The following is a 24,958-nucleotide window of genomic DNA, read 5'->3' as shown; positions in this document are numbered from 1 at the left end:
TCATTTTGGAATGGTAATGTATATCCTGTGATGTTGGAAATATGTGATCTGCTTTGTTATTTTGATTTCTTAAGAGATTACCATTTGGGGATTGCATGAATTTCAGAAGAGACTTTGAACTTTAGACTTTTAACATTGTTGAGACTGCTGTAGACCATGAGCTTTTGAAGTCGGACTAAATGTATTGCTGCAGTAAGCTATGTCTAGGTGTGTTGTCCATAGGCTCATGTGTTTCAACAAGCCTATGGGAGCCTGGGAGTGGAATGTGGTGGTTTGTATATGCTTGGCCCAGGGAGCGGCATTGTTAGGAGGTGTGGCCTTGTTGGAGGAGGTGTGTCACTGTGGGAGTTGGTTTTGAGACTCTCCCCTTAGCTGCCTGAGGACAGACTGCTCCTGGCTTCAAGATCTTTGGATCAAGATGTAGAACTCTCAACTCCTCCAGGGCCATGCCTGCCTGGATGCTGCCATGCTCCCAAATGATGATAATGTATTGAACGTTTGAACCTGTAAGCTAGCCCCAATTAAATGTTGTCCTTATAAGAGTTGCCTTGGTCATGGTGTCTGTTCACAGCAGTAAAACCCTAACTTATAGTTAGGGTCTCATTTCCCTGTATCTAGCTGCAAAGTAGACATTGTCAAGTTTTTTCCACTGTTAGGCCACTGAGTTCCTGGTTCTTCAGCTTTGGTAGCAGCCTTCATTTTGGAATGTATTTAGTCCTTGCTTCTTAGAAACCTGAACAAGTAACTGCCTTTCCATTTCTCAAGTTCTAAGGTCCCTAGGAGGCTACTATCTTTATTATCCCTTTCAGTTCCACCCTGTTTGTTGGTCAGGTATTGTCCAGGATGTGGAATTATTAAGAGAGAGAACCAGAGAAGAGGTGGCTATTCCATTGACATACCACAAGCCCCACTATTTGTCTGTTGTTTTTGTTCCTTTTGCTTGTTGCAGAAGTCTGTATGTGGAAGTACACATGTGCATGTGGAGGCTGAGGTTGACGTCAGGTGTCTTTATTATTGCATTCCAATGTCTATATTGAGGCAGGTTCTTTCACTGAACCCAGAGCTCTCCCTTTTGTCTAGTTTAGCTAGCCTGCTCGTCCCATGGTGGCCGGATCTCTGTCTCCTATGTGCTGGGATTACAGGCAGCTGTCACAACTGCCCAGCTTTTTACATGGTTTCTGGGACTCCGAACCTGAGTGACCAAGATCGTATGGCAAGCACTTTCTGCTCTGAGTCGTCCAGCCTCTGCTATTCTCTTAAAAACACAACAATCATATCTTATGTGCTATTTTATATCATTTTACTTTCCATAAGTTTTACATTTCTGTTAGAAGCAGAACTGCTTGCAGGTACAATTTTAAAGGTGATATATAATTCCCCACTGAGTGGTCAGAGTACAATTTACATAATCATTTTGCTATTGATAGTTATTGCTATAATAAATTATGTAGTGGTGAGAATGTATTGCTTCAATTTTTTTAATTCCATATTTATGATTACTGGGGCAGAGTCCTGGGGTAGAATTACATATAGTCCCATAGCAACATGTAAACCCTCTTCTACTTCAGCCAATAGCGAGACCTCAGCATGCTTTCAGACACAGCTGACTTCATAGAGAAAGGAGAACAGTGTCCCAGTTTGTCCTAATATGCATGTCTGTGTTGACTAGTAGGGATGACCATCCCATACCTTTGAATTTAGCATTCTGCTTTTCATGGTTTATCTTCAGAGCCTGCATACTCTATTGGAATAGCCTTGCTAGTATAAAAATCTGACTTAGTACATGCAAGCGGTTTTCTGAAACTACAAAGACATATTTCAACATCAAAGATGACCTAAACGACAAATACCCCAATCCCCTGTTCAACTGCCTAACAGGAAAACACCTGCCAATTAAATGAAGGTATCAGATAAAGATAAAAATGTACAAAACACTTTGGATTTTTTTTGATAGCTCTTGATCTTGAAAAGCATGCTGTTTAAAATGAATAACTGTGTCCTAACCCTTACCTGAAGCATGACCACATTGTCACCTTCAAAGGTTACAAACACATCTGTGTCACATTTCAGGCCTGAGATTCGGTTTTCCATCATGTAACCCTGTTGTAGGGGAAGAGAAGAAGGGGGAGGAAGAAGAAGAAATGTTTTAGTTTGCAATGATGTCATTACATGGGAAAATTAGTTTCCTTAAAATTAAAAGCACAGATTGATAAGGAGAAAAAAATAACCATGTATATCTTACTCAGAATAGAATCTATGTATCTATCACATTAGTTAGCTTTGAGGTCACAAATACAATTTTGGGTATTGTCTTCATTATTGGTAAAACATTTACAAATGGTCATTTCATATTTAACCAAAAGATTAAACTAATTACACCAATATTCTGTTTTCAAACTCTTCTGAATTCTACTAGTGGCTTACTCGTATTGTGTCCAAGAGAACAATGCCTCCCTCCTCCCTGAAACAACCCTTCTAAACACTGAGGATTAATGGAAGTCAGGTTAAAAATCTCACATTGACATTATGAGTATTATTAATAATGAGTCTCTTGTAAACTCACACATTAACTAGCTTCCTCTTCCTGTCTTCCCCACCCCCTTCCTTCTCTTCCTTTCCCTCCTCTCCTTCCTCCTCCTCTTCCTCTTCCTTCTCTTCCTCTTCCTCCTTTTCACATCTTGAAATCCTATTTCTAAAGTAGCCATGCAGTTACGCAAGCGCTGTCTGACTCCTCCCATAAAGAATCGGCCCCTCAGGAGAACATAGGTTCGGGTCCAGGCAAATGAGAGGAGAGAGTGTCTTATCATTGGCCTAGGAGCTTTCCCCCGTGGCAAGGCCTCTCTCTCTCTCTCTCTCTCTCTCTCTCTCTCTCTCTCTCTCTCTCTCTTCTCTGCTCTGCTTCTCTTTCTCATCTGGTTTGTTTTCCTTCTCACACTTCTCACTTCCTCATCTGATTTCCCCATTTTTTAAAATTTCCGATTTCTGGTTTATCTGGACTCCCCCTTCTTAAATAGTTTACATTGTCACTTCCTCTTTCCCACCCGCAGTAACGGCCGTACCCATCATACAGGATCCCCCGTTTCTCGTTCTCAGTTCTCACTTCCCTTTTCCCATGGCCCACACCTGGGTTCCGGGCCACCCCAGTAGGCTTTTTATTTCTCACTTCCTTCTTCCCAGCCGCGGCACCTACCCTAACTCATGTACCAAATTTCCCCCTTTGTCATTCTCAGTTCTCACTTCCCTTTTCCCATGGCTCACGCCTGTAGGCTTTCTATTTCTCACTTCCTTCTTCCCACCCGCCGCACCTACCTTAACCCATGTACCAAATTTCCCCCTTTGTCATTCTCAGTTCTCACTTCCCTTTTCCCATGGCTCACATCTGGCTTCCTTGCCACCCCAGTAGGCTTTCTATTTCTCACTTCCCTTTTCCCACCCACTATACCCTCTGTATCCGCTGTATGCCTGCCGTAGTCACTGTACCGGATCCCCTCCACCCCCTTTCTTATTTCTCAGTTCTCACTTCACTTTTCCTACCCGCCCTACCCGCAGGATTTCACGCCCTTTCTTATATCTCAGGTCTCACTTCCCTTTTCCCATGTCTCACTTCCGGATTCCTTTCCACCCCCAGATGTTTTACATTTCTCACTTCCTTTATGTAGTTTCACCGGTTTGTATAAGTCAGAGTCCCTACTTGTTGGATTCCCTCTCTGTTCATTTACTTGACAAGGCCCCAGCACACACACCCTCTATGATTTCCTCTTTCCATTTACATCAAGTGTCTTGTTTCCTGTTTTTCTCCTTTTCTCACGTCTCTTTTCCGATTTCCCCCTTCCCTTTTTTACTCCCCTTTTTCGCTTTTCTTATTTCAATTTCCTTCCTTTTAAAAGTGTGTGTGTGTGTGTGTGTGTGTGTGTGTGTGTGTGTGTGTGTGTGTGTGTGTGTGTGTACAGCACAGCAGGTGCCCACAGAAGCCAGAAGAGGAGATTGAATCCCACGGAGCTGCAGTTGCAGGCAGTTGTGAGGTACTCAACATGGGTGCTAAGAACCGAGCTGTACCCTTTGCAAGAACAGTGTGCTGAACTACTGCGCCACCACCCGGGCCTAAAAACATTAACCAAACAAACAACAGCTCCCTGCCCTCAGTGCCTCTTCATCCTTTATTTCTTAAAAATTCATTTTTTTTTGTTTTACCTATATGAATGTCCACATGTGCACCATGGGCATGCCTGGTACCCAGGGAAGCCAGAAGAGGGCATTGGATGCCCTTGAACTGAAGTGACAGGCAGTTATAAGCCACCACGTGAGTGCTGAGAAGGAAATTCCAGCCCTCTACAAGAACAGCAAATGCGCTTAACCACTAAACCATCCCTCCAGCCCCTTAAACACACTTCTAAAATTGGCAGATAGCGTATGATTTTATCACGTACAACATATTCTCAAGTACATACACAGTGAAACAACAGTGCTAATTAACCAACACACCACCTCACGTGGTTATTACATTTGGGTTAAAAACCACATAACACCCATACTCTTTATATTTTTGAAGAATACAATATATCATTATTAACTAAGCTCTTAAAAATACATTTCCTGTTTCTAGTTGTAACTCTATACCTTTGACCAGTGTTGTGGTCCAGTGGGTCAACAGGTGCCTGATCTGTGGGCTTGGCTGGGGTGAGGGGCTTTTACGAGGATTTCAGTGTTATAACTCTTTAGACAGTATTAGTGAAAGGGCTTGCTTGATATATATTTTACTTGAGGTGAACAAGGGCTATATAAACCTTGGAGGGGAGGGATTTTCAGGGTAAGTGTGCACTGGCTGAGGCCTAAGGTCCTGGGAACCCCTCTGTGGTATTTTGAATATGCTTGGTCCAGGGAGTGGCACTATTTGGAGGTGTGGTCTTGTTGGAGTAGGTGTAGCCTTGGAGGAAGTGTGCCACTGTGGGTGTGGGCTTTAAGAGCCTCATCCTAGCAGCCTGGAAGCCAGTCTTCTCCTAGCAGCCTTCAGATGAAGATGTAGAATTCTCAGCTTCTCCTGAACCATGCCTGCCTGCACACTGCCATGCTCCCACCTTGATGATAATAGACTGAATCTCAGAAACTGTAAGCCAGCCCCAAGGAAATGTTGTCCTTCAGAAGAGTTGCCTTGGTCATGGTGTCTTTTCTCCACAGTAAAACCCTAACTAAGACATCCTCGTTTCCGTGAAGAGACATTCCAGGTGCTTGCCAGGCAGGTTCTTGGGGGAGTGTAGGTTGATGTCATTTTTTGCAAGCGAAGGCAGACACAAGATAAAACAAGGCCTGTCATTGGCCAAGAAGGAAGGGAGGTGGGAATAGAGGTTTTAGAAAGAGAAGGGAAAAGGAGAAAGAGAGAGAGGCAACATGGAGGCAGATGTAAACGACCCATCACCATGCATCTCTACATAGATACAGGTTGTTATGAATATTTCTTAAAGGATGGATTTCTGTAGGTCAATTTATCTTATCTAGGTAGGCAGTTTATGTCTTTATCATTTGGTTGTGAGTTTATTGTGTGGATTGAGAATTTAATATATAAATCTGATTGTTAAGTTACAGTTTATTGAGTGATTTCACCGAGTAGTTGGGAGTTTATACTTTAATTACCAGGGGGCGGTTGCTGGGAGTGTGGACAGAGTCCATGGCAGGGAGCCGTCATAGGCCAGCCCAGGCTGGACTTCTAGAGCCCTGATTTTACTGGGTAGCTGGAACCAGAGTTCGAGGCTAGTAGAAGCCACCAGGAGAGATGCTAACTGAGATAAATTATGGCGAGTTTCATATGGCCCTCCGGTGCTGGAACTAACTCTAGGGACCAGTGTGGTGAGGTGCCACGCTGGAATGGCTCGTGGACCGCCTGGGTCTGAGAGTACTTGGGAGCAGCATGGAGCCACTGAGGTAAAAACACCCTGCAGTGCCATGTGGCACCACAGTGCCGGCACTAGCTTGGGATAAAAGGTTACCGCATTTTTAATATTTACTGCAACGGGAGAGAATATGTTGAGCCTGTAATTTTACCAAAGACTATGTGACATTCCTAAGGCAGAGGATGTGGGGGTTGGGCTCCCCAGATAAGGTCAGGCAGGGAAGAGGAATTCCATCTGGGAAAGGGAGACCTCCATTTTCATTTTGGGTGGAGCTCAGGGGACTGTCCAGTCATGTTATACTGTGACCTAACAGCAGGGTTTCCCAACAATGTCTCGCTACCACATTCCCATTAACTACCCCCAGGCTACAGCCGGTACCATTCTATCTCCACTTCCATGACACAAACTTTTTAGTTTTTACATGAGTCACATCATGCAGTGTTTATCTTTCTGTACCTGGATCATTCTTTTTTTTTTTTTTAAGATTTATTTATTTGTTATATATAAGTACTGTTGCTGTCTTCAGACACAACAGAAGAGGGCATCAGATCCCATTACAGATGGTCGTGAGCCACCATGTGGTTGCTGAGATTTGAACTCAGGACCTCTGGAAGAGCAGTCAGTACTCTTAACCACTGAGCCATTTTTCCAGCCCTACCTGAATCATTCTACTTAACATGATGTCCTACAGGTTTATCTACATAAAAGATGAGGATTTCATTCATTTTATGGCCACACACATACACAAAGAAAATTCAGTATGTGTGTGTGTGTGTATGTGTACACATATGTGCATACAAAGATAAATGTTTACATGATAAATGTCCCCTGTGGGCTTATGTATAGAAATACTTGATCCCAGTTGGTGACATTTTGAGGAAGATTATAGAAGAACATTTAGGTCCTAAAGTTTAGGAGGTGAGGTGGTCACTGGAGGTGGGCTTTGAAGTGTGGCCATTATAAGAAATATAAGATTATAAACAATTATTTAAAAAATGACATCATCATTAGATGTGATCCTAGAGCATCTCTTGGTCCATTTTCTGTCACAACAGAATATCTAAGACTGAGTAGTTTATGTGTAAAATTATATATGTACACAAACATACGAACATACTTCATTCCTTGATGAATACATGGATTGACTCTATACCTTGACTGTTACAAATAGCACCACAATGAACATGGAGGGCAGACATACCGTCAATATAGTGGTTTAATTTATTTTGGGCTCATGCACAGTAGTGGCATTTCTAGGTGATATTATGATACTATTTTTAGCTTTGTGAGGAACCTCTAAACTGTTTTCCATAGTGACTATACTCATTCACTTACTTTCCTAGCAAAAGCATACAAGGGTCGCCCCTTCCCCACATCCTAGCCAACACTTGTTATCTTCCATCATTTTTATTATGGCCATTCTTCAAAGCCCACTCCCGGTGACCATCACCTCCTAAACTTTAGGACATAATGGTTCTATAATCTCCCCAAACAGTGCTGCCAACCGGGACCAAGTGTTCTCGTGTATAAGCCTGTGAGGACAGTTATCGCTTAAACAACAGCATCTAGCTGCCAGCTTGTTGCAGCGATTCTGCTGTTCCTGCCTCCTGGGCCCTGGGATTATAGGTGGCCGGGGCAACTGCCTGGCTTTCAAATGAGTTTCGAGGATGCCAACTCCAGGCTTCTGGCTTGTGTGCCAAGTGCTTTATCCACTGAGCCACCTTCCACCTTTCATTCGCTATGTTTAATTAGGGTTCCTTTTTATTTTTTATTGCTATTCAGCCAAGCACTAGGCTTTCTCCTTGTGAAAATGTAATTCTTAAGTATTTCCCCCACTCCATGGGTTATCTCTCTTGTTTCCTCTGCCCTAATTTGACATGATCAATCATGGTTGGGAGTGTTATCTGAGACATCCTTGCTTAGATGAATATCTTGTGTTTTCTTCTATATGGTTGTATTGTTTGGGGTTTCACTTTTAAGCTCTCTATCAATTTTGAAATAAGTTTTTAATTAGATGAGGATCTAAATCAAGTGTGTGTGTGTGTGTGTGTGTGTGTGTGTGTGTGTGTGTGTGTGTGTCCTGTTTCCCTTGGCTGAAGAAGCTACCCTCTCTTCCATGCGTCCTTCACACGTTTGCCACAAATCACTTGGATGTAAGCACATAAGTCTCTTTCTGGGCTCTCCACTCTGTTCTGTTGTCTCTGTCTGGTTTGATGTGAGAATCTTGCTGTTTGGTTACTATGGATTTAGAGTCACACAGGGGAGCTCATTGAGCTGTTTAGTAATTTTGGCCAAGGTTGCTTTGACTATTCAGATCTTCTCTATTTTTTTATGCCATCTGAATTTTGGTAGTGTTCCTTGCATTTCTGTGAAGAACAGAATTAACATTTGGGCCTCACACTCTGGGTCCTACGGACATTTTAATAGTACTAATGATATTAATTATTCCAATTCAAGAGCAGGGGCTTCATTTCCAGTTCTCTGTCATCTTCGATTGCTTTCACCATTGCGCTGTGGTTTTGCTTTGTTTCGGAGGTTTTTACCACTTTCCTTAAATGTATTCCTAGTCATTTTTGGCAGCTATTATATCTGAGATTGGGTTTTTTTTTTATTATTCAGATAGCTTTGCACTGATTTGTAGAAACGCTGCTAATTTTGTATTGATTTTATGTCCTGGGGCTCTATTAAATTCATTTGCAACTCTGTGAAATATTTATTAAGCACTCCATTGCAGTTTTTTTTAACATAAGCTTGCCACCAGCAAACAGGATCAACTTCACTTCCTTCTTTCTGATCTGCATGGCCCTTTGCTTCTTTTTCCTGTTCAATTGTTCAAGCTAAGTCTTCTACGCTGTGCTGACTAAAAGTGGTGAAAACAGGTTGCCTTCTTTTATTCCAGATAATAGAGGAAAATCTTTTTAACTCTCCCCTGTACAGCCTGTTAACTATAAGCCTGCCCTGAGTTGAAGTAGTTTTCCTTCTATTCCTAAATTTGTTGATTTTTGATCTTAAAGGGATGATGAACTTTGACAAGCACTGTCTTCTGCATCTATGACAAGGGCCTATGTTGCTGCTGTGTGTTCTGGTAATGTGATATCACATTTCTTGATTGGCATACATCCACCTTGCCTTGCATCCTTGGAATGATGTAATGAGTATCTCTTGGTCATGGTGGATGATCTTTTGATGTACTGTTTGGTTCAGTTTATTCTGTGGAAGAACATTTTCATCTATAGATGTATCATACATACCCCATGTGTACACACACACACACACACACGCACACACACACACACACACACCTCACAAATACATATTAGTGCTTGTAATTTATATCTACACATCAATAGCATGAATATGAATCAATCTTTTGGAGTCTGAGGGATTCCTATTCTCGGATATTCAACAACCCCTTAGGGCTTTATTATAGAGCAAAATTTTTCTTCCTTCTGTTTGGGCATCCTGAGTGAGGCATTTGTTTCTATATTCCTGGTGGGGTTTATAGAGGGAATGGGAAAGAAAAAGGGAGTGGGGGAAAGAAAAAGTCATCCTCCAAAAGTGAGTAATATTTTCCATTAGCTGACTTCACTCTTAATAAAACAACAGCGGATGAAGGGAAGAAATGTGGACTAAACCCATGCTCCAAAAGCCAACAGAATCCTCAGTGGGTAACGCAGCTCAGAATCTCATCTGTGAGAAAAGGGAACATGGTGGGTGGATGTGCTACCCTCTCTCGGCCCTCTGGGTCACATCGAGCCTCTCGGCAGCTAATTGCAAATGCCACTGGGGTTATGTCCCATTTCAGAGAGAGCCCGTGGAGCAGATTTTATGATTCAAGCTCTGCATTTTGAAAGTTTAATATTTTCCTGCTGTTCTCAACATCTCTGAATTTTTTTTTACTGGATGATTACATTTAATAAATGTATCAGAACAAATTAGAAACAGGCTTTTGTCCCTCTTTTTAAACAAACTGAGGGTAAATTTTGTTAATTTAAAGAAGAAACAGATGCAATCAATCTTATCTTATTCATTAAGAGAGGGCCAATGAAACACACAGAGGAATAGAGCCTCCCAGCCGGGGGGGCTGTCTTAGTACTGTGTTAATATTGTTTCTCTTTGCCCCCATCATTCACTCTTACAAGCAAGAAGAAAGAGTGTGGAGATTGACCATAACTCTTCTGGAGGCAGCCCGCATCTGGGCTGAGTCTTCTGAATCCAGAGCTCTGGGTCTATCAGAGCTGATGATGAGCTGACCCACTCTGCCCTCCATGTTTTGAGCCCTCTTGTTATTGTATTGCATTCTCAGAACTTAGCAACTGGTGAGGGCCACAGGATATTTCTTCTTGAGTCCTGTCCTCAAATGTCTGCCTTGTGCTGTGGACACCAAGCTGTCCATAATGAATCAGACTTGGCCCTGCCCTCAAGAAAGACAGAAATCAGTGGGTAGACCAGTAAAATAAAATTGATCCTTAAAAATCTGTGGTAATGAGTCAGGGGAGACAGACAGCTCAGTCAGTAAAGTGATTGCTGTATGTGCATTCAGACCCAGTTAAGTTCCCAGAATCCACAGAAACAAACGAAATAGCAGGGTGTGTTTGTACTCCCCCACCAGGAAATCATTGACAGGTGGATCCTTGGCCTACTTTGCAAGTGAGAGATGCTAAGTTAATAGGACAAAGGTAGACAGTGCCTAAGGAACAACACCCAAGGATGTTCTCTGGCCTCACACACATAGGCGCGTGCCTAGAGTTTGAACTAAAGAGAGAGAAGCGGGAGGATAACTTGAGCCTAGGAATTCAAGACCAACCTAAGCAACACAAGGCCTACTTTTTGTTGTTGCTGTTGATTGTTTTGTTTTTTTTTAAGAGGGGGTTTCTTGTTTAACTTGGAACCTTACGGGAATGAATTCACCAGATTAGGAGATATACAGGCAGAGAGAGAGAGAGAGAGAGAGAGAGAGAGAGAGAGAGAGAGAGAGAGAGAGAGAGAGAGAACACCTGAGATCACACAAAGCATATGGAGAGTGGCTTACAGGTAAGGTTCAGAAGGCAGACCAGGATCAAGTCAGTCAGGGGCTCAGGAGCCACCTCCTTTCTGATTGCTTAGGAGCAAAGTAAAGTTAAAGAATACATTGCTAAGGTTTAGAGCAAGATCACTTGATTTTATTCTGAAAGATGACTTCGGCTATTGAGTGGAATACAGACACAGGAAGCAAGAGGAAAGGAGAGACTTGGACCAGGTGGAGGTGTAGACAGGAGGCCCAGCAGGAACAGAAAGGCACTGTGGAGGACTGGGGTAAGATGGGCAGGTGCAGAGGGAAGCTGCTTCTTTGCAAGTCCTCAGAGGGTTTTCCTGGGAAGGGTGGCAGGAGAAAGGAGTGGCTTCCCAAGCCAGATAAGAGACAGTAGAGTGTTGTCCATATCCAAGAAATCGCTCAGAGAGCAGAGCAGGAGAAGCCACTCCCTACCCAAACTAGGCTTGGGCCTACTCAACTCCATAGAGACAAAGGCCATGCCATGATAAAGCCAGTTAAGCTTCAGTTTCCCCACCAGAGAACTGTTTCTTGGAATTTCGTGACTGGCAGTCTGCTAATGTAGTTGATATGCTTGGAAGCCCCCTGCTCCCACTGCAGAACTTTCTCCCTTGTCTTTTCTTCTCCCTTCCCCCATCAGCTATAAGCTAATTCCAATCTTTCAATAGACAAGTTGTCCTCCGAAAGTCTCCCTACTCCCCTGCACCCTGAGACTACCAGTGCATAATGGCCAATCAGAGAAGGGAGGCCCACAAAGAAACACACGTGTTAATGTGAGAGTCAGTGTGAGTTTGCAGTGGTCTGGTCTCAATGGCCGTGGGACATAGGGGATCTAGAGTCTGGCATGGAAACAGTCCTCACCCCAGGGAAGTATTTAAAACTCCAGAAGGAAGTGGAATCTAAGGGGACAGAGGAAAGGAAGACTCCAAGCAACCTCAAGAGGTTAGAGAGGAGACTGGCAGAGGAGACAACAGAACAGAGAGAAGCACAGAATGCAGAGAGAAAGGGATACTCAGGAAGAAACTCTGTCATCAAAAATACTACTATGGGCTGGAGTAGTTAAGCACCCTTTGGACTGAGTCACTGGGAATACATGGTGACTTAAGAAAAAGAAGCCAGGGATGGGGAGGAAGGCAGATTTGCTTGGGATACTCATCTCTGCCAATGCACAGACACTGTTGTCAAGATTGTACTAGTAGAAACCATCACAAATATGATTGAGAAATGTCTTCAAAAGGGACAAATCATGTGGTCAGCAATACTGAGAATAAACAGAGGGCAGGCCTGACTTCAGAGAGGGCAGCCGGTGCTGAGGCCAGGCAGCAGGCTGGAATGAGCTAGCCTTCTGAGGACTACCATATGTGATGATAAACTCCCCCCACCCGTGCCCACCCAAGACCATGGAGGATACACTCCAGCAGTGGGTAGAGTGGCGTATGCTCTCTGAAATTCCAAACCACAGCTCTAGGGCCTGAACGGCACACCTACCTTAAGGCACGTTAGGGATGAAGGGCGGCATTATCTACAAATCAAAGACTTAACTCACCAGGAAGATAAGGCAAGCCTAACTGTGTGATCATCTAATAATATAACTTCAATGTGATCTAAACCTGAGGTCAACACAGTTACACAAGTCATTAGCCAACAAGCTTGGGCTATTGATCACCTTGGAGACTGCACAGATACTAGTATACACGCCTTTGAGATGGACCTGGAAATGGACCACACTTGATGACACAGTGTGAGTCATGACAAATTTTTGAAAGTCTGTGATATACTGGCTGCGTTCTCTCATTGTGGTGGAATATTAAGAATAATTATTATATCAGCAAGAAGAGTTACTGAGACAATGGCTGTTTATGCAGTGGTTGTCCTGAGCTGAATGATCTAGGTCTAAACCTGAGACCCGTCTACTTAGCTGCTCTGTGGTGTTGGGAAAATGGCTGAAATGTCCTGGACCCCATGTTTCACATACACAATACCGGGGTCATACTAGCTCTACCTTGTATGGCTGTTGTCAGAATTAATGTAAGGAATGCCAAGTGCATAGATGGCTCCTAACACAAATAAAGATTTAATAACAGTCAAACATTTCTTACTATCTTTAAGTACCAGCCATCAGGAAATTAAAAAGCACTCAAGAAACATATGGGTCAGTAAGCCATAATGGAGGTTAAAATATATTTAGAATTAATAAAGTTTTCTGCATAACACCACAATTAATAATGTCAAAGCAGTATTTCAGAGGGGAGTTGTAGCATTAAATGTTTATAATAAGAGAGATATTAAGGAAATTAATAACCCTTAAAGGGAGACATTAGAAGAGGGTTGTGAAAGTGACTCACTGGGTGACAGGAACCAGGATTTGGGTCCCCAGAGCCACCCTGCATACCAGCTCACCTGTAACCAACTGGCTGTAATCCAAATCTTGGATTACAGGTGAGCTCGCATGCATTTATGTGGGTTCTTGGAATCCCAAAGAGGCAAGGAACCCCCAAGGAAACTGCCTAGCCAGACTAACTGAAACAGTGAGCCCTTGGTTTAGCAAGAGAGCCTTCCTCAGTGAATAAGGTGGACAGCAATCAGTCTTGAGCCACCACATGCATGTGCACATGTGCACCCACACACTTGAGAACACACGTGACATGCCTATGCATATCATACATATATATGCAAAAAACTTAATTACAAAAAGTTTTAGAAAGATACGGTAAGTAGGAAAGTAAACTCCAAATCTACAGAACTGGAAAACCAGATGCAATGAAGAGAACGGAGAGAAGATTATGACCTAAATAATAAATGCAAGGTAAATTCAGAGGTCAGATAGACGAGAAGAACACGTGTCAATAGGAGTGACAGAGGCTCATAATTACAGACACATCAGGATTTAAAAGGAGAAGCGGGGTATGAATGTTCTGCCAGGAAAAATGTAACACTAAAAAGAGATGGAAAAAATTAGAAAAAATCAGAAATTACCAAAACAGACCCCCCAAAGGAAAGTAGCTTATAGCCACTGAAGAGGTAAAGCCGTGTTCTTAGAAAGAAACCACAGTGCTCGCTTCGGCAGCACATATACTAAAATTGGAAAGAAAGAAACCACAAGGGCTAACCATACAACCTTAGCTGCTGTGCCAGATAGTCAAGGGACAGGTCACTCGAGTCAATGCTATGCAAAGTTTTCCAGATAACAGGAGAAAAAGAGCAACACTCCGAAGTAAATCAGCGAGGGTGATATGATATTTTTCCAAGTGTACATGTTTGTACACATACATGTACACATGTATATTGGTGCATGTTTTAGGGAAAGGAATGTGTACATGAGTCGTGTGTGTGTGTGTGTGTGTGTGTGTGTGTGTGTGTGTTCCAAAGATGACATCAGGTGTCTTCTTCAGTTTCTCTTAACCTTCTATCTTGAGGCAGGGTCTCTCACCTGACCCCAAACTTACTGATTTGTCTTGTCTATGGGATCCTCTGCGCCTGCCTCCTGGGACTTGGGGCATTATATTTACCTGGCTTTTATGTGGGTCCCAGGGATCTGAACTCACGGACCAGAAGATCAGAGCCTCATGCTTGCCCATACACTGTTTAACCTCTTGGCCATCTACCCAGCCCTGAGAGCTATACATTCGATGTCCAATCAAGATAAGAGTAGTGCCAGAAAGAAGAACAAACACAAGCTTGCCTCGCTCACAGTTTCAGGTGGAAAACCCTGAGCAAGTATTACCAAGTCAACAGCATACTTACCACACACTCGCTACCCGTGAGCAGGACAGCTAAGCTGTTTTACAGCCACAAGCTCGAGGTTTGGTGATATTATGAAACTCTACTCATATAATCTACCATGTTACCTATTCCAAGGAGAAAAAATATTATCACCACAAAAAAAATGCAGATAAATAATTCCTAAGCTCAGATTTTAAAAGTAACCTATAATGCAAACCCATATATATATATATATATATATGCATAAATCAGGAGGAAAACAGATTATATGAGTTTATTTCCTATGCTGTGATAAAATGCCCTAACAAAAAGCAACTTACGGGAGAAAGGATTATTTCTGCTTTCAGCTCCAGAGGGATAGAGCCCTTCCTGGTGGGGAACACATGGTGGCGGGTGCAGGAAGCGGCCTGCACACATTACATCAACTCACAGGGAGCCGCAAGAATAGCAAGGGGGCCATACAGGTCCATATCTTCCCAAAGAGCACCGACAACAGCTAGGGAGCAAATGTGCAAGCAGATGAACCTATAGGGAACATTCCATACTCAAGTCATAACACAGGCCTCTCCTAACAGAATAGTCAGTCTGTGCAAAATCCCCACACCAGCGCATTAAGCACACCCTTGTTAAAGTCAAGAATAAAACATGAATGTGGGTACTTAACCTTCAACTATCACACAGGAAATCCTTACCACTTCCATGGTAAGAGACAAAGAAATAAAAGCAAAAATCGGAAAGGAAGAAACAAAGTTATTTCTCACAGGTGATAATCCTACAAAAAGCCGGAAAACTATAAACCAATTATGCATGTGTGGACTCTCAATCCTTCCTGGCTCTCCTCGTGGGACTGGGGTTTCTGCCCTCCCTCCCCCACTTCCCCCATGCTCTTCTATTCGCCTTCTCTGCTTCTGCTTTCTTCTCCCCTCCCCTCCTAAGATGTATTCTTCCTTCTGGCTTGAGCAAGCTGGTAATGAGCCTCTCACTTTCACCCATTAGGAGCTTAGCCTATATGATCACCACTCAGAAGTCAACTCACGAAGCTCCACCCCATTTGGTTCCGCCTTGGTGTGTGTGTGTGTGTGTGTGTGTGTGTGTGTGTGTGTGTGTGTGTGTGTGTGTCCTTTTAGAGAGTTATCTCACAAAAGGAAAAGGAATGAGAAAGACAGCCACACAACAGATTCTAAGTCTGGCAAGGCAGCTGAGGTTCCATGCCAGATTCGTCCTTTGTTCACCATGGGTCTGGATGCTCTCCACTCTGTATGACATTTATAATCAACTTACTTTCTTCCCTAAGAAGTTTGGGCTGAGATTTTTAGAGGCACGTTGCCAATGAGATTAATTATCCTTGGATCACTGTAGTAATTTCTCTTTCCTTTATCAGTGACAAGGGTCAGTTTTACTGCCTGTTACAGCACGCTCTAATTTGCCTAACAAGATGGGACCCAGGAACACAAGGCTGTCGCAGAGGTAACACAGAGACTGTCACATAGAGGGATGATATTTCTCCTCGGTGACTTCAAAGTCACAACAAAATACAAACGGGCTTGTTTTATAAACACGCAATATGCTAAATAGGAATGAAGTATGAAACACTAATTAATACAAGACCCAGGGGCCAAGGCCCAAAGTTCCGTGGCCTCACTACACACACACTCAAACAGGCAAAATCCTAAATCAGGGACAAGACCCTTGGGTTTGGAAGGTCTCATATCTATTTTTAAATTTAAAAACACACTAACTTATGTTTATTTATCTTGTTCATTTTATTCTACTGAGCCCTCCCCTACATGGAGCCCTCCTTTCTGGGAACTCAAACGCCCATCCTAAGAAATTGTCCCCACCTATGAGCCACTCTGTTATATACATACACCTACACCTACACAAACACAAACATATACATATACACAAACACACACACAAACGTATATACATAAACACACACAAACATATACATATACACAAACACACACAAACACACATATATATAAATACACATATGTGTACACAAACACATATGTGTACACAAACACATACATGTACACAAACATACATATACAAACACGTACACACATACACAAGCATGCACAAACACATACACAAACATATACATACACATACACAAACATAGAAGCACACACACCCACACACACACACACACACAAGGCAGGTTCACTGTATAGTCCAGGATACTAGTGTTGAACTCGTGGATCTTCCTGCCTCTGCTCCTTGAACCAGGATTACAGGTGTATATCACCATGCCTGGTTTGAGGTGAAAGTCTCGTTTAGAACGCCTGCCTCCTTTCACTAGATCTGAGGGAATGGCTTCTTATGCCTTGTCATTCCAGCCATAACTAAGTCACAGGACAACTAAGTCCCTGCACCTTGGATACCTACACAACCTCAGGTACTTGACCTTTTAGGGGCTTAGAAAACTTAAAGCAGGCAAAAATGAAAACTTGGGCCAGTGAGATGGCTCAGCAGACAGAAGAGCCTGGGGTCCCCAGACCCCAGAGTGAGAGGGCAGAACTGACTCCAGAGTGTTGTCCTTGGGCCTCCACACACGGTGCTTGTGCCTGCACTAACGTGGTATATGTGCACACATATATTATTAGCAACTTCACTTAAAAGTTAAAACTCCTTTTGAAAAGCAAGAGTTGGGCTGGAGAGATGGCTCAGTGGTTAAGAGCACCGACTGCTCCTCCAAAGGTCCTGAGTTCAAATCCCAGTGACCACATGGTGGCTCACAACCATCTGTAATGAAATCCAATACCCTCTTCTGGTGTGTCTGAAGACAGCTACAGTGTACTTATATATAATAAATGAATAAATCTTTTTTAAAAAAAGCAAGAGTTGATTCCTCTCATCTTGGAATAAGGTTGAAAGATTATTTAAACCATAAGGTGATTTTTATTGTGTTGTCTTTATAAAATATCACTGTGGACAGACTAGTTATTATCTGTGTAATTCTCAGAGTGGCAGTAGAGAGTCTATAAGGAGGCCTACCTAGGTTTTAATTCGGAGCTCTAATATAGCGGGGCTCTTCTGGAAGAACCTCGATACTTAGAGAGGGGGTGTCTGACAGATAAACTCGAGGGCAGAGAGCTGGTCAGCAATCATGATGAATTCCAGAAGAGTAGGAAAGATGCCAAGTAGACTGGCTGTGGTGACCACGATAACGTCAACGCTTGACCCCTAAACAACCTTTCTCTGAACGTTTGACATCTCCCCCACTGAACCCTGAGTAGCGGACTTCTTCCACCTGCCTCTCAGTTACCTGAATTATGGCGAATTCTAGCAGACCCTACCCTACTATAGCAGACCTAACCCTGCATCAGACCCTAGCCCTGCAGGAGGCTCTAACCCTACACACGAATGCACCTCCAGCCAACCTGACTTGGAGAGCCAGAAGCCTTCAGCAGCACCACTCGCAGCGCATGACCCAGACACCAGCCAGGATTGTTCTTGGCCCTGTTTCTTCTCCACAATTTGGTCAGGAAGCCAAACAGTCTCTGTCACCACAGATCTGAGTCAAGCTGACCTACTTGTCTGTTTTGAAAGGTACATATCCTTCAGATGACTGTGGAAGATAAGGGTTTAAATAAATGCTATCCTATAGATAATCCGTCTATAGGACCTGAAAGAATGGGTGACCCTCAAGCAATGTCCCTCCCTGGGCTAGCCTGTTTGCCCACACAGAGCTCGCACTGCTGGGTAACATGGTGACTTCTGTGTTCCTAGTGAGCTTAGACTCCTTTTCAGGGCTGGCCTGGGGTCCTCTATATTCTTGCATTTTTAAGCCTCTTTTAAAACTATGGTTCCTAGAAATCTTCTGAGGCACTAGCAGGTACTCCCCGGTGCTCTTAGCCACTTGTATTCCAAAAGCTTCAATCCTCCCTCTGCAAAGTACAAGAAACCTGAGCCAAGCGCCAACACATAAGACCCTCTCACGGCAGAACCCGGCCAGGCTCCTTCAGGAGTGGAGGAGGCTTACACTGCAGAGTCCAGTCTTCTAGACATCTCTGGGCTTCCCAGAGATCTGTTCTGTTTATGTCAGGCCGTGGCTCTGTTCCAAGGTTAGTTGATGCCAGATAAATGAGGTGGTGTTGAATGTCCCTGAGGAGTTAGCCTTAGGACGAAGTCTACTGAATAAGCAGGAGCCATGTGTCACACTCCTCTCGGTTCTTTTTCTTAGCTTCCAAGCATCGTCTCAGTGTTTTGTTGCGCAATCACTGAATGTAATCACTCAGGCTTCATCCAGCTGCACTGTATCTCTGAACAGCAAACAGCAGCTCCATGTGAGACTTAAAAGGCAGGGTCAAGGCCTGTTTTCCGATAACCTTATCATTGTGCTGGATCGCACCGCTCCTCAGAGACTCGGGCTTGCTTAGTTTTGTTCCCTTACTTCTTCATTCGGCTTTTGCCGGATTCTGGAACACGCAGAGGAGAAAGGGAACAGCGAGGGGCAGAATACACAGGCTCCATGGGTGGAGGTAGGGCATAAGCCCTGTAGGGAGACTGGTCTCAAAGACAGCACGGGGTTAGTACCTTCTGGGGCCAAGGCACCAGAGATGTGGCTGTGGGCATGTTTAGAGTTACCACCCAAGGGCTCTGACCTGGTAAGAAGACGGCAAGATCCATGTGCTGTGCCCAAACTCCAAGTTTGTTTCCATAGACCCTGGGGCTTCGGACTCAGCCTCCATAGTCCGAAACCTTATCCCTCCCCAACTAGGTGCCTCCCACTTGTGTGCAGTAAGTTGTGATGAAGAACAGGAGAAGGAAAGGAAAACCTTGGGGTTCATCAGTGCAATCTGTTTTGTTGTCACCAAGCACGGTTGTTGCCTGATGACTTTAGAGGATTCGTTCCAGAACCTTCTGCAGGTACCGAATCTTGGATATTCATGTCCTTTATATAAAATGGCATAATGTTTACATTTAACCCTTGCGCATACCCCAAATATGTTCAATCACTTCCAGATTACTTCTCCTACCTAATACTGTGTAAAATGTTTGTTATATGACATTGATTATGAATTCATAATAAGAAAGGGAAGAATCCAAACATGTTTAGTTCAGGCACAATTGTTTTCTGAATATGTTCAATCTGCAGTTGGCTAAAGCCAGGGACGAGATACATGGGTACGGAGGCCTGACTGTATTTACTGAATGCTTACGTAGGTCCTGGGATCTATGAGTTGAGAAACTGAGGTCCTCAGTAGGAAGAGCCATGTAGTCTTGACCATGAGGTTCCAAACACAATGGTTCCTTTGCCATGGCAAGATACCGCTTCCATATGTCCACAAAGGCGGAAATGTACAACCAAGGCCATTTCCCCACTCCTCTCTTGAGTGGGTTTAAAGAATTCAATCTAGATGCTCAAACAGGGTAAGAGGCAACGTGCAAGTTCCATAGCAGCAGTCCTGAGGACTAGAGTGACTCCATTAATCTCTAAGGAAAGAATCTGGGTGACAAAAAGCAAGCCAGGGGCTCTGGCCATGTGACCTCCTGGAGGCTGGAGAGTAAAGCTCCCCACAGAGCCAGGTGAAGAAGGCCATCTTCTGATCCATCTGAACAAGGCCGGTTTGGCATATCAAGAGTAGATACCTAAATGTAGCACACCAAAAGCAGCTTTGGCCTTGCCAACTCCAGTTCTAGCCCTCCCAGGCTTACAGAAGAGGTGTGGGGTGAGTAACAACCCACGTTACCTCCCTCTGAAAGAAACATCCGGAGGTTGACTCAAAAGGGCTAATAGAAAAAGAAAGTCTGGTCCAGTGGATGGGTTTTCACTGCCCTTGTCTACAGACTCCTGGAAACAAACTCAGGCAGGTGAGGGGCTCGCTCAAGTTCATACCATTGCAAAGTCACAGATCATATTAAAGTTGCTCCCGGTTAGGGAGGGAGGGCTCCGCTATTTTGTAGTGTGGAGGGTGAGCCACCACAACCCAATTTACATACGGACCAGGGATATAAAGGGGAGGGGGCTTTGCTTCTAAGCCAGGCTGGGCCACCATTTAGTGCTTAAACTTGAGCAAGTTACTTAACATCTATGGCTCAGTTCCCTGCTTCCCTATCTTTCTGATTACTTTGATATTGTTCAAATTCCATTTTAATCAGATGCTCGTTATAAATCTTGTCGTATTATTCTGGCAGAGATCTCAGTGCTCATGGTATAAAAATGGGAAATCGCAAATGCTGTAAAATCTGGAAAGGTTTCGGATTTCGAAGTGCTTCAGCATTCGAAAGCAGTCTTGTCTATGAAAATATTCCCAAATCCAGGAACCCTCCCCAAAGCTGAAACAGCTCTGGTCCTAAATGTTCCAAACGAGGAAAACTCCCGCAGTGTTCATCTTTAACTGTTCCCAATATATAATTCAAGTGCTGTTGCATGGCCGCATGTGCAGCCTGAGACCTTTCAACAGGAGCGTTCCCCTCCTCCCTCCTGCCCTTTGTTCTACTCGCGTGAGTCTTCTGTCACCCTTGGTTTCAGCCAAAAGTCTGGGAATGGAAGCTCCGCACTCACAGCTCGACCTCAGGCTACAAGGTGATCACTTTTGCCTAAGTAATCTTCATTAAAGATACTGAAGCTGGTCGGAGGGGTGCACCCCTGTGATCCCAGTGCTCGGAGGAGGGGGAGACCAGTCAGGGCTACCTGTTTCCAAAATGCAGTTGTGTGCACGCTTTAAATACTGAGAAAACACATATTTGTTTACCCACACAGTTGTTAATTTTATATTTTTCACTCCGGGATCCTTCTCATTCTACCCAAGAATTACCCTTACTGTTTCCTACGGCAAAAGCCTGTCTGTCGGTGATTAAGTCTTTTAACTTTTGCAGTTGTGGTGCGTGTTCGCTACACCTCTGAAAATGATTTTCTGTACCCTCTGCCTTGCCTTGCTCCCAGTGACAAACCTGCTGCCAATTTTACAGGTGATTCATTCAAACGGACCATTTCTTTTTAAAGGTGGAGAAAACACTCAACGCCCAGGGCCGTGTGTCCGCTAAGCACTGTTCCTCTGATGCTTCTGAGAGATTCCATGCTCAGCTTTGAGGTATGCCCTCACACTTGGAAGGAGCCAAACCTTCATCATCTTCCAGAGATGGGCCGAGAGCCTGTCCCTATTGGGCCTGCAGATTGTTAACATTTTGTCAGAGAAGGGGGTGGTGGGAAAGGCCACCGACCCTCCTCCAAACACACAGGCCGATTGATGGCAGTTTTGTCTCCATTAGATGTGGCGTGGGGTGGAGCACTAGAGCAGGTAGGCGGGGCTCTTCATATATGTGGTCATCATCCATCCTGGGCGGAGACTTTTCCCTGTAGTTGTCTGGTCATGCTCCCATCAGTAACCGTACTCATGTTCTATGAGTAATCCCATTAAACTCACTGGTCCCCGGGTGGACTGGGAGAATCATACATGGGAATGTTGTTAGGGCCTTAGGAGGAATGGCAGATGTACTCCGTATCCAGGGGAGGAATTTTAGTAAGACACACACACACACACATACACACACACACACACACACACACACACACACACACACACACACACACACACACACGGCATTCAAGAGGTATTGGTGTCACTTTCCAGGACCCTGCTGTAGAGTTTGACAGTCCTGTGAATTCACATGCTTTGGTCTCCTTGGACTTTCGACTCCACATCCTGAACACAGGCTGTTCACTGGGTTCTGCCTTGGTTTCCCCTCCTTAGGCACAGCCTAGAAACACTCTCAAGGCAGAGAACTGGGACAGCTGTAAGACTTGTGTGGATCAAGGATCAACTGACTCTTTCTTGCCTGATGTCCAGTGACTTGCAAACAGCTCAGTGCATATGTAGAGACCTTTTGCTGCTGTTTAGGTCATAATGGTGAATCTGTTGCCTGTTAGTCAAACACAGCTAGAAATCCCCTAATGATCCTGGGACTAAAGTCTCTGGGTCTCCTAATGCCACTCACAGTGCACAGAACCTACTTCAGGCCACCTTCTGGACAAGAATATGTGCCCCGGTGTTACTGCCTCACAGTGAGTGAGTCCTTACTTCACAATCATACTTAGCCATTAGAGTTAGGATGTGCTCACATAAACTTGAACTATGACAATTCCAAATAGCATGGACTTCGAAATAGCAGACTTGGGAAACATTTTCTTTCTTTGTATGAAAGCCATGCATACAAAAAGTGACCAACAATGTTGCAAGGGTGAAGCGAGTCAGAGACGCGAAAGCCTGGAAGCAAAGGGTTAGAAATGATGGAATTTCCGAGTTCCACTTCTGCCTGCGACCTGCATCCATCAACTTCATCAAGAAAGTTCTTAAAGCAATGAAGTATTGCTCTTCCAAGATGTAGCCTGTCGCCACTCTTCCAAAAAAGCAAGAACTAACAAAACACTATAAAAAAACAACCGGTCTATGACTTTCTCCGTAATTCCCAGCACTGAGTGGTTATGTAATTAAAGTGAGCCATTGCGGGTTAAGAAAATATCCATTTAAAGACAAAAGGAGCCTGAGGATTTCAAGGCTGGGGAGGGCGGGGATCCTCAGAAGCAGCAGGAGTGAGGTGCTTCCTCCAGGCAGGTGGGGGGAAATGGTTACTATGTTGTATTGTCGTCTCTCCAGAGATAATTGGATAATACAAAATCTTAAATACCAAGGGATGAAATTAGAAACCTTCCAGTCACTGAAGGCATCCCACAGCCTGGGCTAGACAATGCATCCTCCAACATTGCGGCTTCCTGCATGCACTCTGTGCTGAAGCCCCAGCTACCTAGAATAAGACTCTGGGGTTTATCAGTGAGCCTGGCTGTGTTCTACAAACAGCAAACTGTGACACACCAGCAGGTCATGAAGTCAGGAAACGCATGGTGACTTGCTTTCCTTAAAATGAAGAGAAATTACTAGAACACATCAGGATGGGATTACATGAAAATTTCTATTTTTTCCAATTTTCATGTATGTATGTGTGGAATTTCTGGATTATAATGAAAATTGTATTTTATTTGAGGTCATGATCAAAAGAGCTTGAAAGCCACTGGTCTAGAAACTCTTAAGCTTTGGTGTTTGATTGCTGATAGGAGAAGAAATAGGTATAGTCTTTGTGTCAATATTACTTAAATATGTGTTCCACAAAAAGCAGAATATGCACAAAAAATAGCACCAAAGTTAGGTGTTGGAATATTTTTTATAATAAATAGTTATAAAACTGAAAGTTGGCATTTTAGTTAGGATTTCCATTGCTGTGAATAGACACCATGACCAAGGCAACTCTGATAATGGGCAAGATTTAATTGGGGCTGGCTTTCAGTTCAGTCCGTTATCACCATGGCAGGAAGCACGGCAGGCAAACATGGTGCTGGAGAAGGAGCTGAGAGGTCTGCACCTTGATCTGAAGACCTCTAGGTGAAGACTAGCTTTTCTGCACCGGGCAGAGCTTGAGGTACAGGGGCCCTCAAAGCCCACCTCCACTCCACAGTGACACACTTCCACCCACAAGGCTGCCACACCTCCTAATAGTAGCACTTTCCATGGGCCAAGTGTCTTCAACCCACCATAGTTGGTTAAACTGTGTTACACATACGTCATACGTAACACTCACGTAACACTCACTAACACTCACGTAAGTGAGAGCTGAAGCATTGTCCTTATTGTCTCAGGGGCCAGAACTTACCAAACTTTAAACACACACAGTGCATGGCAAGAATGTGGCTCAGAAACCAGTCATTGCTTAGAAGCACAGGTGTAGCATCTATTTACTTCCTTCCTCGTGCTTTTCTATATTTTCAAAACCTTCTACAGTGGGTATAGAGCAGGTATGCACTGCTTTCGCACTTGGGAAAAGAAACATAGTGCGTGTGGTTTTAAAACTGCTTCACTGAGGAAATGGCATGCCGTCCCTAGATGACACTCATTCTAGGTAACAGTGACAAACATGAAAGCCAGCAGTTAAGAGGGGGGCCTCTCATAAGTTAGGAGGACTGCTTGTAGTAAGAAAGAAGAAGTCAAGACTATTGCCAGAAAGGTTTATATCTTAGCACATGGTATGATTTTTCCTCCTCTTCTCAAGTTTCCTGCTCCCATACTAGACATGACATCACATTTGTCATCCCCCTCAAATGAGCTGCCAGTGGGGCACTCGTGCTCTGAATATGACTGACATAAGGCCAACGCTGATGGTTTCTCTATAAAAAGTCATGATGACTCAGTCAGTAAAGTATCTGTTGTCCAAGCATGAGAACCTGACTTCAGATATCCATCACCCAGGCAGAAAGCTATGTGTGGTGAATGCACCTGTGACCCCAGCCCTGGAGAGGTGAGGCAGGTACAGCTGT

At 43.9% G+C, this 24,958-nt stretch overlaps 1 protein-coding gene across 1 annotated transcript in view; it reads right to left on the bottom strand.

The window, feature by feature from the left end:
• Positions 1 to 24,958, bottom strand: part of Acoxl (acyl-CoA oxidase like) — a 297,983-nt gene that overhangs the window by 114,483 nt on the left and 158,542 nt on the right. Inside the window, exon 14 of the mRNA XM_032902341.1 lies at positions 2,011 to 2,100. Coding sequence (XP_032758232.1) covers positions 2,011 to 2,100 — 90 coding nt within the window. The remainder of the gene's footprint in view (positions 1 to 2,010; positions 2,101 to 24,958) is intronic.

Source organism: Rattus rattus, chromosome 5 (genome assembly GCF_011064425.1).
Source record: "Rattus rattus isolate New Zealand chromosome 5, Rrattus_CSIRO_v1, whole genome shotgun sequence".
Lineage (NCBI taxonomy): Eukaryota > Metazoa > Chordata > Mammalia > Rodentia > Muridae > Rattus > Rattus rattus.
This window is presented reverse-complemented; position numbering and strand designations above follow the sequence as displayed.